Source organism: Leucoraja erinacea, chromosome 8, assembly GCF_028641065.1.
Source record: "Leucoraja erinacea ecotype New England chromosome 8, Leri_hhj_1, whole genome shotgun sequence".
NCBI lineage: Eukaryota > Metazoa > Chordata > Chondrichthyes > Rajiformes > Rajidae > Leucoraja > Leucoraja erinaceus.
In genome coordinates this window covers 43,186,586-43,199,157 of record NC_073384.1, presented here as the reverse complement: position 1 = coordinate 43,199,157, position 12,572 = coordinate 43,186,586, and the positions used below count along the sequence as shown (strand labels likewise).

Here is a 12,572-nt window from a genome sequence, read left to right as displayed (position 1 = left end):
GGAGGAGAGGAGATGAGAGGGAGGAGAGGAGAGGAGAGGAGAGGAGAGGAGAGGGGAGGAGAGAGAGGGGAGGAGAGGGGAGGGGAGAGAGGGAGGGGAGAGGGAGAGGAGAGGAGGGGGAGAGGGGGGGAGAGAGAGAGAGAGAGGGGAGAGGGGGGGAGAGGAGAGAGGTCCATCTTTATATCTCTTATCTTAATTTCCCATTCTGGCCTTAAGACATTTGGCTAAACACACTTCTTGGGCCAGGCCCTCTCCTCCACCTTACTCTAATATCACCCCAAAGCTCTGCATCATGAAACCACTTTAAACATTTTGCTATTTTAAAATAGTGTGGTATAAGTATGTTTTAATACAAAGTCTTCCAAACAAAAATAACTTTAAATACTGTACTAGATAATAAAGTAGGAAGTGCTCAGATTTCTATGCCATTAGTTTTGATCACAGGCCACCATAAATTAATGCTTAAAATAGTGATTCATGAAATATCAATATTAATTTGCCATCTAACAGAGATAATGTAATTATACTTATTACGTTTAGATTGGATTATGTGTTTACAAAGTGTTTAAGAAGGAATTGCAGATGCTGGAAAATCGAAGATACACAAAAATGCTGGAGAAACTCAGCGGGTGACACAAAAATGCGGGTTTCGGCCCGAAACGTTGCCTATTTCCTTCGCTCCATAGATGCTGCTGCACCCACTGAGTTTCTCCAGCATTTTTGTGTACCTTATAAGTGTTTACGTGCATGCTGCTATTTTATCCTACTCTTACTATTAAAAAAAAAATCAAGCTGCAGGGTTAATGGCAGGAATATTTGGAGGGGATCACCATAAGACTTTGGTTAGGGCAAATTTGGAGTATTGTGTGCAGTTCTGGTTGCCCCTTTCCAGGTAGGATGTGGAGGCTTTGGAGGGTGCAGAAGAGGTTTACCAGGATGTTGCCTGGATTAGGTGGCATTAGCTGCAAGGGAAGGTTGGACAAACATCGGATTGTTTTCCATGGAATGCTGGAGGTTGAGGGGAGATCGGATATAAATTTATGCGACGTGTAGCTAGGGTAGATATCAGAAACCTTTTGCTAGGATGGACATGTCAAATTCTGGAGGGCAGAGCTTTAAGGTGAGAGGGGCAAAGTTTAACGGAGATGCACGCAGCAGGTTTGGTGGTGAGTGTCTGGGAAACGCTGTCAGGTGATGCTGTAGGTTGATACTGTACTATAGTGCTGTTTAAAAGGCTTTAAGACATGCACATGGACTTGCAGGAAATGAAGGGATGCAGGCAGATGAGATTAGTATATCTTTGCATCATGTGGGCTGAAATATCTGTTCCTAAGCTGTACTCCTCCAGGTTCTATGCATTATGAGCTCCTGCACTTCCTCCTTTTAAATACAGCGATCTATTCTTAGTTTCAAGCACCAGTCATATGGTGTGGTGTGGCAGCGCCTAATGGCAGCAGCTCGACTACAGTCGTCCGTCTTTTTTTTAATTTTTGTCTTGTTAAATGTACGTCTTGATTCTAGTTTTTATTATTTTTCTTTCGCTGTGTATATGTGGGGGGGGTGGTGGGGGAAACAGTTAGTCTCTTCCCTGTACGGGGACCCGACTTTTTCACTGTCGGGTCTCCGATGTCGTTGGGCCTAACATCGTGGAACCGGCGGCGGCCTCCGGCCAGGACGAACCTGAGGGCTCCAGTCGCGGAGCCTGCGGACCTGACTGTCTTCGGAACGGGAAGAGCTGTGGTGGCGCTCTGCTACGACCCGACTTCGGAGCTTCGGAGGCTTCGGCTGCAGGCCAGGTGGACAGGAACATCGGGAGCTCGCAGGTCCCTGGGAGACTGCTTTTCGGAGCACCCGCATCGGCAACTTCTCCCGCTGGAATCACGGGGGTTAAAGGACTCAGAGCGGGGCCTAACATCGCCCCGCGCGGCTTAAACAGCCAAGGAACTTACAGTCGCCCGCCAGGGGCTTTAACATCGGGAGCCCCAGTTCGCCTCGACGCTGCAGTTGGACGGCTGGACCGCGAGAGGAGAACAAAGGGAAGAGATAAGACTTTTGCATTCCATCACAGTGAGGAGGTGTTGGAGATTCACTGTGATGGATGTTTGTGTAAAGGGTGTTAAGTGCGGGCCTTGGGTTTTTTTGTGATGTAAGACTATAGAAAATGCAATTTCGTTGAAACCAAGCTGTTTGAATAAAACAGGCATTCTATTCTATTCCATATTTTGAGCTTTGAACTCAGAGCTGATTGACATACACAAGTTACAAGACGCTCAACACAATCAGCCAAAACTGTAATTTTTCTATTATGGAAGGAATTAATGGGAACAGTGCAGTGCTGGTTATAAGCATCAATTTTCAACTTTGCTCCATATCACTTACATTTTCAAGAACACCTTCTGGGCAGGGCCGGATTTACGTATAAGCTGGACAAGCTTCAGCTTAGGGCCTTGAGATCTAGGGTGGCCTCGCAGAGCCGGATTTACCACCAGGCTTCATAGGCTGAAGCCTAGGGCCTCGAAATCTAGGGGGCCTCCGTCCAAGGCAGGACACCTACCTTTCAACTCTGGGCGGGCCCCCCTCTCTATCTCTATCTCTTTGTCTGTCTGTCACTCTCTATATCCGTGTCCGGGCTGCTGGGCTACACGCTCCGCTCGCTCCTCATCCGCAGGCATGGCAAGCCGCCTTGCACATGCGCATTGCTACGGCCAGCATGTCCTCCCCCTGCACACGCGCACAACCACGACCCGCACATCATCGGCCACCCTGCGCAAGCGCACTGCCACGGCAACTGGTCGGCGCTGGGCACTTTCTCCCTCACGTTGAATTGTGGGAGATTTGGTCGCCATCGCTGTCTCGCCGCAACCGCTGAAAACTAACGCAGAATCACTCCCTGACCCTGGATCAGGAGTAACTCCCTGGAGTAACTCTTGCTTCTGGTTTCCTGGTCCTCCATAAATATTCTAAATGGAATTTAAACTGGAGGTGGTAGAGAGCTGAACAATAACAGCCTATTGCATTTTATCTGTTTATTTATTGTGTATATGGTCTATGGTATATAAACACACTGAACATTTTAATGTCCTGTTCTGTATTATGTTCACATATTCTGTTGTACTGCAGCAAGCAAGAATTTCATTGTCCTATCTGGGACACATGACAATAAAACTCTCTTGACTCTTGACTTGGGCTTCAGAAAAAAAAAATGGTTCTAGGGGAAAAAAGACGTACCTTGAATTTAGTTGCGTCTGGTTGGGTAACTATGGTAGGGTGAAGACTATTTCATGCTTTAATTGTGCGGGGGAACTCCATGGAGCAGCCAGCAACTCAGGATAGAATAAATTGGGTGACGTTTCGGATAGAGACTCTTCTTTAGACTCCCTCTGGTTTTAGTGTCTTTAGTTTAATTTAAAGATACAGCGTGGAAACAGGCCCTTCAGCCCACCGAATCCACACCGACCACTGATCACCCGTACACAAGTTCTTTCCCACACATTAGTGGAGTAAGTCAAGAGTCAAGAGTGTTTTATTCTCTCACGTCCCAGTTAGAACAATGAAATCCTTACTTGCAGCAGCACAACAGAATATGTAAACATAGTATTCTGTAAACAATGTTATATACGAGAAAACAAAACGGTGTATATTTATATATGAATATATAACCGTATAAATATATGTGTGTGTGTGTGTGTGTGTATATAATATATACTCCCACACACACACACACACACAATTTCCCTCCTGGGATAAATAAAGTTCTATCGTATAGTATCGTGTGTGTAAGAAGGAACTGCAGATGTTGGTTTAAACTGAAGGTAGACACAAAAAGCTGGAGTAACTCAACAGGTCAGACAGAATCTCTGGGCAAAAAGAAAATATTACATTTTGGGTTGGGTCTTAAATAGGTTCCTGCACACCTTTGGAATGTGGAAGGAAACCAGAGCACCCGGAGAAAACCCATGCGATCAAAGGGAAAAGAAGCAAATTCCATACAGACAGCACCCATATTCAGGATCAATTCTGGGTCTCTGGCACTTTTAGGCAGCAACTTTATGGCCAGTGTACAGCCCCATTGTCTTGAACTTAATTAAAACAAGTGTAGTATTTCCTGCGGTTGCAAGGGAAAGTGCCAGGAGAGGGGGTGGTTTGGGTGGGAAGTTACAAATTGACTAGGGAGTTACAGGGGGAGCGGTTTCTGCGGAAAGCCAACGGGGGAGGAGATGGGAAGACGTGGCCAGTGGTGGGATCCCATTGGTAGACAAAAAGCATCTGTGGAGCGAAGGAATAGGCGACGTTTCGGATCAAGACTTTTCTTCAGATTGATGTCGGGGGTGGGGGGGGGGGGATGACATGAAAAAGAAAGGAAGAGGCGGAGACAGTAGGCTGTGGGAGAGCTGGGAATGGGAGGGGAAGGAGGGAGGAAAGCAAGGACTACCTGAAATTAGAGAAGCCAATGTGCATAACGCTGGGGTGTAAACTACCCAAGCAAATATGAGGTGCTGCCCCTCCAATATGCGGTGGGCCTTACTCTGGCCATGGAGGAGGCCCAGGACAGAAAGTGGAATGGGAATTGAAGTGTTGAGCTATTTGGTTGGTTATTGCGAACTGAGTGGAGGTGTAGTGTGAAGCGATCGCCAAGCTTGCGCTTGGTCTCACCGAGGTTGATCATATGCTGAATAATCCAACCACATTTTTGTTTGGAAGTGGAAAGAAATAATAGAAATTGGATTCATTGCAACGTGTAAAAAGAGTTGAGATACAGTATTATAATTTTGCTGCATGTAATTGTGGTATATATCATGTTTTGATTGGTGGATGTTTAGTTTGTGGCTTTATTTGAAGCAGAAATAATATGCGAGTGCTTCATTGAGCATAATTCCGACTGGTAACTACGCACTTCGACCAAGCACATTATTGCACGCGCCATGCAAGCCGTCTTAAATGACCACCTGAACTGTCATTTGGCAACATAAAAAGCTGCCAAGGTTGCCCGGCTGACAACAGAGAAAAAAAATTAAGTGAGAGCCCTGCAAGATGTATAATATTTTTGACACTGTCACAACGCACTGTAGTCTCTAAACAACCCTTCAGTAATTATCCTTGCCCTCCATTTCAGAATAATAGTGTTTTTAGCCAATAACTCGACACTAGCACTGGCAATAACAAAATAAATAAAGCGCAGCTTTCCAGACCCTTATCTCATTGGCCACGCTCGGCCGCAAATCGGTGTCAATCTAGTGGACCATCTTCCTCTAGTCGTGGGGTGGGGGGTGGGGGAGGAGGAGGCTCACGTGGAACAGCTTAGGGCCTCTCTTCATCTAAATCAGGCCCTGCTTCTGGGGTGAGGGACCACTGTTACCAGTACATATTCAGGAGGTTGGAGCTGCTTCTCTTTCTTTTTCCCGTTTTTTTTTGTATTCTAATCTTTGTGATACTAGAACCTTCAACCTTACCATCATTTTCAAAAAAGCTATTCATTTAAAGCATCATACAGCTCCAATACAGACTTGGCTATCAATTTTTCCTACAGATACTGAGACTAGTTGAATGGGAAGCAAGAGGTAAGTGAACCTTAATACAGAGAATTGTGAAATTACACGTTAGCAAAACAAAAATCAAGGAAGGCAACAGACAAAATGGCACCGTTTTAACAACGTTTTTGGCTTTGCACTTCACTTGAAAGTAAATGGCAAGATATGTTGAGAGACTGGCTGGTCAACCATACAGGATCCTGAGATTTCTAAATAAGAGTGAAGTAAAAATAAGGTCAGATTTAATTGAGACAAAAGATTGATTGGACCACAATCGGTGGAATTCTGGTCGCCACACTTTAAGAAGGATGTGATGGTGGAAAGAAAAAAAAATTACTGACCTAGTTTGAGGGATGTAGGATGCAATTATAAAATTAAGCCAGAGTAACGAAGGATGACAGGAGAGCAATGACTAATTGGAATAAGGTGAATAGAAAGGTAGACAAAAATGCTGGAGAAACTCAGCGGATGAGGCAGCATCTATGGACCAAAGGATATAGGCAACGTTTCGGGTCGAAACCCTTCTTCACAAAAGAAAGAAAGTTCCTTTTAGCCGATGGTTCAAAACACTAGAATAGAGTTATGTTATTTTGAAAGTGTTGCACTGGCATAGATGGACGTAGATAGGATCTGGAATTTACTCTTTGCAGGTGTGGTGGAAACTGAATGAGTGTTTCAAAAGTGGGTTGAAAGGCAGGAATCTGCAGCAATACCTGGAGTAGAAGTGCTGGGATTGCTCTACTGGGAGACAAAACAAAGTTAACAAAATTAATAACCATCTCTGCTAATACAATTTGTAGAAGTGTTATAATTTTGCCACTGACTACATTTTCAAAGCATATCTCAGCCAGAAAACCTTCCTTTTAAGAACATTTACATGATTACTGAGAAATTGTCCTTCCCCACACAAATCAGCACAATGCTGACACCAGAGTGCTTGAGGAAATTAATGGATCAGGCAGCATCTATAGAGGAAATAGATGGACAACATTCCGAGTCACGGTCCTTTTTCAGAATTTTTTGGGGGTGGGGAGGGGGTGAAAGCTAGAAAATTGTGTTGGCAGTGGAGCAAAACCTGGCAAATAATAGGTGAATAGAAGTAAACATTCAAAAACTTCCAATTCTACATATCTTATCTAGTGGTGGTTTGTCTTTTCCCTATAATGTGAATTGTAATAAATACACATTATACAAATACACTTCCGTTTAAATTCCACAACCAGTTCATCTGGATGTTCTGGTTATCCATATCCAGAATGACACCTGCTGCTCTTGCGTTTTGTAGCTAAGGGACAAACAGGATGATATCTCATGTCATTATCATCTCAAGTGTAAAGCACTAAAACGTTACAATATAACAGCTTAAACCATGAAAGGATATTCCATTTCTTCACATCCCCAAAACATAACAGCACCTATATGATATAATAGCAAAATATTTGACAAGAACACAAAATCTACTGTTTCTATATTTGATAAATATATTGATCTTACAGATTTAACACGAACCGCAGGGGTTGCATTTCAACTCAGAATGTGGTGGGGACATGGAACGGGCTGCCAAATGACGTAGTTGAGGATGGTATTATAACAACATTTAAAAGACAGATTATAGGTACATAGAGAGATATGGGCCAAAAGTGGGCAATTGAGACTAGCTTAGGTTGGCTTCATGGTTAGCATGGATGAATTGGACTGAAAGGCCTCTTTCCATGCTGTATGACTATTTCAAATGTTGGTATTTTGAGTAAGGCTTTAGTCAATCAATAGTTGAAATTAAATTAGATCATTTCTTAAAGTATATTCTTCAATCTTATTTTTAAAGGGATTTTCACGGTATATGGTAATTTTGTCACAGGTAAGTCATGAGGAAAAATAATTTGAAGTACCAATAATTATTCTAACTCATCTTTCTTGCGAATAATATTTCAACTGAATTTCTGAAGATGTAACATAAATCACAGCCGATCCCACAGATGCATTTGTGGCAATTAATTAATTTCCCTGCACCCAGTACTCAAGCAATCAGAACAATTTCAGGATTTGACACAAATTTACCAAAGACTGTTTTACTAACACCACATCTATAGATCCCAAAGCGCAAATCAACACCTTACCACATGCAGTTAGATATTTAAAAGATTAAACCAGCCGAGGGTTTGAAATCTGTATTTGAGATTCTATACTTGCTTTTGAGAATCTCATTACTTGCATTAAGTTAAATTTAGTGTACAAAGTGAACAAAATGTCTAATTGGTGGCTATCTAATAGGAATCTGAAGGATACATTTTTCCATACAAAGGATGGTGGGGGGGGGGGGGGGGGGGATGGAACAAGTTGCCTGAGGAGGTAGTTGAGCTGGGACCATCCCAACATTTAACAGTTAAGACAGGTACATGGATAGGAGATACGGGCCAAAAGCAGGCAGGTGGAACTGATGTAGCTGGGACATGTTGGCCAGTGTGGGCAAGTTGCGCTGAAGGGCCTGTTTACACGCAGTATCACTCTATGACTCTATAATAAACCATGAATTCGTAACCATGGTGGTGTCTAACCAAAATCATGCCTTTTTAGAGTGTTACTGAACTCCCAATCTGAAGAAGAGTCTTGACCCGAAACGTTGCCTATTTCCTTTGCTCCATAGATGCTGCCTCACCCGCTTAGTTTCTCCAGCATTTTTGGCTACACCCAATTTAACTCTGATAATATACAAAAATGTACCCAAATTCTTTCTGTTGTAATCCATTCTAGAAGCAAACATACCACACAGTTCTTGGACTGTTGTTTACTCTTCTTAGTTTCTAACACATTTCACATCAATGTAAATGTAGGACAAAGGTAGTAACCTAGTTAATGGTTAATTATTCTTCCTTTTTGGTCAACTCGACCAATACAAATTTGTTTTCTTTCAGTCAAATATAAGGATTCCTGAAAGCCAGTAGTTGATATTAATAGACAAGATATAAACACAAGGCACTGATGACATTATGCTAATAGCCATTAAACATCATTTGCTCAGAAGGACTCTCATATTTTAATGAATACTCTGCAAATCATGTTTGTTAGTTTTATTACCCTAGATTTCCATACATTGATCATAATAACAAGGAGGAAAATTTATAATAACATAATTAGAACCATCTTAAAAATAATCTTTACACAGTTAAGCAGCGGGAGATCGACGAGCAAAGTTTAAAACATACTCCATTAAAAGTGCGAGAAAGCTAATTTAAAAATTAAGATATGCTTCAATAGAAATGTTACACTATTTTGGTGTGACCACGGAATCCCCAAAACATTACATAACTTGCTTTGGATCAAATGTTTCACGTTGTTTTAACGGTACGGGATGGAAAGAAGGAAATCAACAACGATCCTGTTGCAATACACAAAATAGTGAAAATATATTCCCGAAACTATACGCCGCATGCAGCTACAGGGTGTAAATTGTGTGTCTCCGTCACCAGATGCCCATGATAAACAGCAGGATAATGACAAGATAGACACAAAACGCTGGAGTAACTCAGCGGGACAAGCAGCATCACTGGAGACAAGGAATACCTGTAGGAAAGAACCGCAGATGCTGGTTTAAATCGACGGTTGACACAAAATGCCGGAGTAACTCAGCGTGCCAGGCAGCATCTCCGGATAGAAGGAATGGGTGATGTTTCGGGTATTGTCCCTGTCCCGCTGAGTTACTCCAACATTTTGTGTCTATCTTCAGTGTAAACCGGCATCTGCTGTTCCCTCCGACACAATATATATACTGTCCATGCCGACCAGTGAACCTATCTGTGCTAATCTGTATGTGTACTTGGGTCCTTGCCTTGACAATTGTGGAAGCTTCTTAAATATTGTGAGAGTATCTGCCTTCACCCTCTCTCCAGGCAACACATTCCAGACTTCAACCACTTTTTTTACTCTCTAACCTCCTTATAATCTTGTATATTTCTATTTGATCACTCCTCAGCCTCCCGGAAAGAAACCCAGCCTGAAGAGGGGTCGACCTTCGAAAAGGAATACCTATTCCTTTTCTTCAGAGATCCTGCCTGACCTGCTGATTTACGCCAGCGTTTTGCGCCTATCTCCGGTGTAAACCAGCATCGGCAGTTCCTTCCTACACAGGATAATCAACAGATAACATGGGAGCAGTTATACTTTACAAGTCCTGACATTTGTTCAAAAATATTTAGAAATCGGAGAAGAAAACTTACAGGCATCATTTTGGATCCGAACCTCATTGAAGCAGGATTTGTTTTTCCACTTCTCTCAGCTCCGGAAAGTAAATGGGCGAGAGTGGAGCTGCGGTGGCCGCGGCCTGCTCGACCACCCCGATCCCTCAACACAAACTTTCTGCTTCCTCAGCCTGGTCTCAGTTCAACGTAACCCCCGCCAGCGTGGATTGTTGTGTCTGGTGGTGGCGGCGGCGGCGGTGGTGGTGGCGGCGGCGGCGGCGGGAGGGTGCAAGGAATGTGCCCGCTTGCAGGCTGCGGGCAGCGGTGTGTCGATGTCTTGGTTGTGTGATCGTTTAGTCGGTGAGTCGGTCGATCCCCTCACTCTCCACCACAACAGGCGGCCCCGCGGTGACGCACGCCGCCTGACGTCACTGCCGGAAGTGGGCCGCCCCCGGGCTCTGCGTAGCAACGCTGAACAACACCGTGCAGGAGCAGGAGCAGGAATGCTGCCACTCACGCAGCACCTCTGGAGAAGAGAGTCGCCAGTGCTTTATTTGTAGAAACAAGGAAAGACAAAGTGCTGGAGTAACTCAGCGGGTCAGGAAGCATCTTTGGGAGAAGAGAGTCAACAGTGTTTTATTATAGATCTTTGTTTAATAAGGAACTGCAGACGCTGGTTTACCAAGGAACGACACAAAATATTGTTATAAGTCAGCGGGTTTGGAAGCATCTCGAGAAGAGAGTCATAGAGTGAGACATAGAAACATAGAAATTAGGTGCAGGAGTAGTCCATTCGGCCCTTCGAGCCTGCACCGCCATTCAATATGATCATGGCTGATCATCCAACTCAGTATCCCGTACCTGCCTTCTCTCCATACCCCCTGATCCCCTTAGCCACAAGGGCCACATCTAACTCCCTCTTAAATATAGCCAATGATATAGTGTGGAAACTGGCCCTTCTGCCCAACTTTCCCACACTGTCCCTGTTACACTAGTCTCACTTACCTGCGCTTGATCCATATCCCTCCAAACCTGTCCTATCCATGTACCGTCTAACATTTTTTTTAAAGATGGGATAATCTCAGCCTCAACTACCTTCTCTGGCAGCTTGTTCCATACACTGACCACCCTTTGTGTGAAAAAGATACCCCTCGGATTCCTATTAAATCTTTTCCTCTTCACCATGAACCATGTCCTTTGGTCCTCGATTTCCCTACTCTGGGCAAGAGACTGTGCATCTACCTAATCTATTCCTCTCTTGATTTTGTACACCTCTATAAGATCCCCCTCATCCTCCTGTGCTCCATGGAATAGAGACTCAGCCTACTCAACCTCTCCCTATAACTCACACCCTCTAGTCCTGGCAACATCCTCGTAAATCTTTTCCGAACACTTTCAAGCTTGACAATATCTTTCCTATAACATGGTGCCCAGAACTGAACACAATATTCTAAATGTGGTCTCACCGACATCTTATATGACTGCAACATGAGCTCCCAACTTCTATACTCAATACTCTGACTGATGAAGGGCAAAGTGCCAAAAGCCTTTTTGACCAACTTAACTACCTGCAACTCGACCTTCAAGGAACCGTGCACCTGTCCTCCTAGACCCCTCAGCTCTACACATTTCCCAGAGGCCTACCATTTACTGTGTAGGTCCTGTCCTTGTTGGACGATCCAAAATGCGACACCTCCCACTTCTCTGTATTAAATTCCATCAACCATTCCTCCGCTCACCGGGCCAATCGATCCAGAACATGCTGCAATCTTTCACAACCATTTTCACTATCTGCAAAACCACTCACTTTTGTATCATCAGCAAACTTGCTAATCTTGCGCTGTATGTTCTCATCCAAATCATTGATGTAGATGACAAACAGTAACGGGCCCAGCACCGAACCCTGAGGCACGCCACTAGTCACATGCCTCCAGTCCGAGAAGCAACCTTCCACCATCACCCTCTGCTTCCTTCCATGGAGCCAATTTCTGGATGCTTTCAAGAGAGAGCTAGACAGAGCAGATACAATTTCTGGATGCTTTCAAGAGAGAGCTAGACAGAGCTCTTAAAGATAGTGGAGTCAAGGGATATGGGGAGAAGGCAGGAACGGGGTACTGATTGTGGATGATCACCCATGATCACATTGAATGGCGGTGCTGGCTCGAAGGGCTGAATGGCCTACTCTGCACCTATTGTCTATTGTCTAATTTGCTATCCATTCAGCTATCTCTTCTTAGATCCCATGCTATCTCTCCTTAGATCGCAAGAGTGTTTTATCGTAGAATCAAGGAACTGCTTTCAACAAATAGTTTGATTTGCTTAATTACCTTCTGTGTTTTATATACTAGAACACCTTGATGCCTTCTGAACTTCACTCATTTGCATTCACTATTTAATAATCCCAATTTTGATTGCTCTTACTGTACTGCATGACTCATACTTTTTTACCCAGTCATTCAATCTATTTATATCCTGTGGCAGTCACAATGTCCTCATAACAAAATGCCCTTCCACCTCTTTTTATATCATAAGCTTTTCAATGTATCTCAGCATACATGATAATAATAAACTAAACTAAACTTGACAAACTTGGAAACCTTACCTTTCATTAATAAACTAAACTCAACTAACTTGGAAACCTTACCTTTCATCCCAGGGATGGCAGAGGATGGAGTGTACGGAATTTGCCAGCTGATTTGACCATGATTTATTTATTGAAATCATATTCTATGTCGCTCTTCCAGGGAGATGCTAACTGCATTTCGTTGTCTCTGTACTGAACACTGACAATGACAATTAAAGTTGAATCAGTGTGGATGTCGAATGAGACAAACTCAGCGCTACAGATCCTGGCAACATTGTTGAGACA

At 43.6% G+C, this 12,572-nt stretch overlaps 1 protein-coding gene across 1 annotated transcript in view; it reads right to left on the bottom strand.

The window, feature by feature from the left end:
- LOC129699623 (apoptosis-stimulating of p53 protein 2-like) overlaps positions 1-10,093 on the bottom strand; it is a 68,047-nt gene extending 57,954 nt beyond the window's left edge. Inside the window, exon 1 of the mRNA XM_055639586.1 lies at positions 9,743-10,093. Within this exon, the coding sequence (XP_055495561.1) occupies positions 9,743-9,769 (27 nt within the window). The 5' untranslated portion in view covers positions 9,770-10,093. The remainder of the gene's footprint in view (positions 1-9,742) is intronic.
- Positions 10,094-12,572: the final 2,479 nt, after the last annotated feature.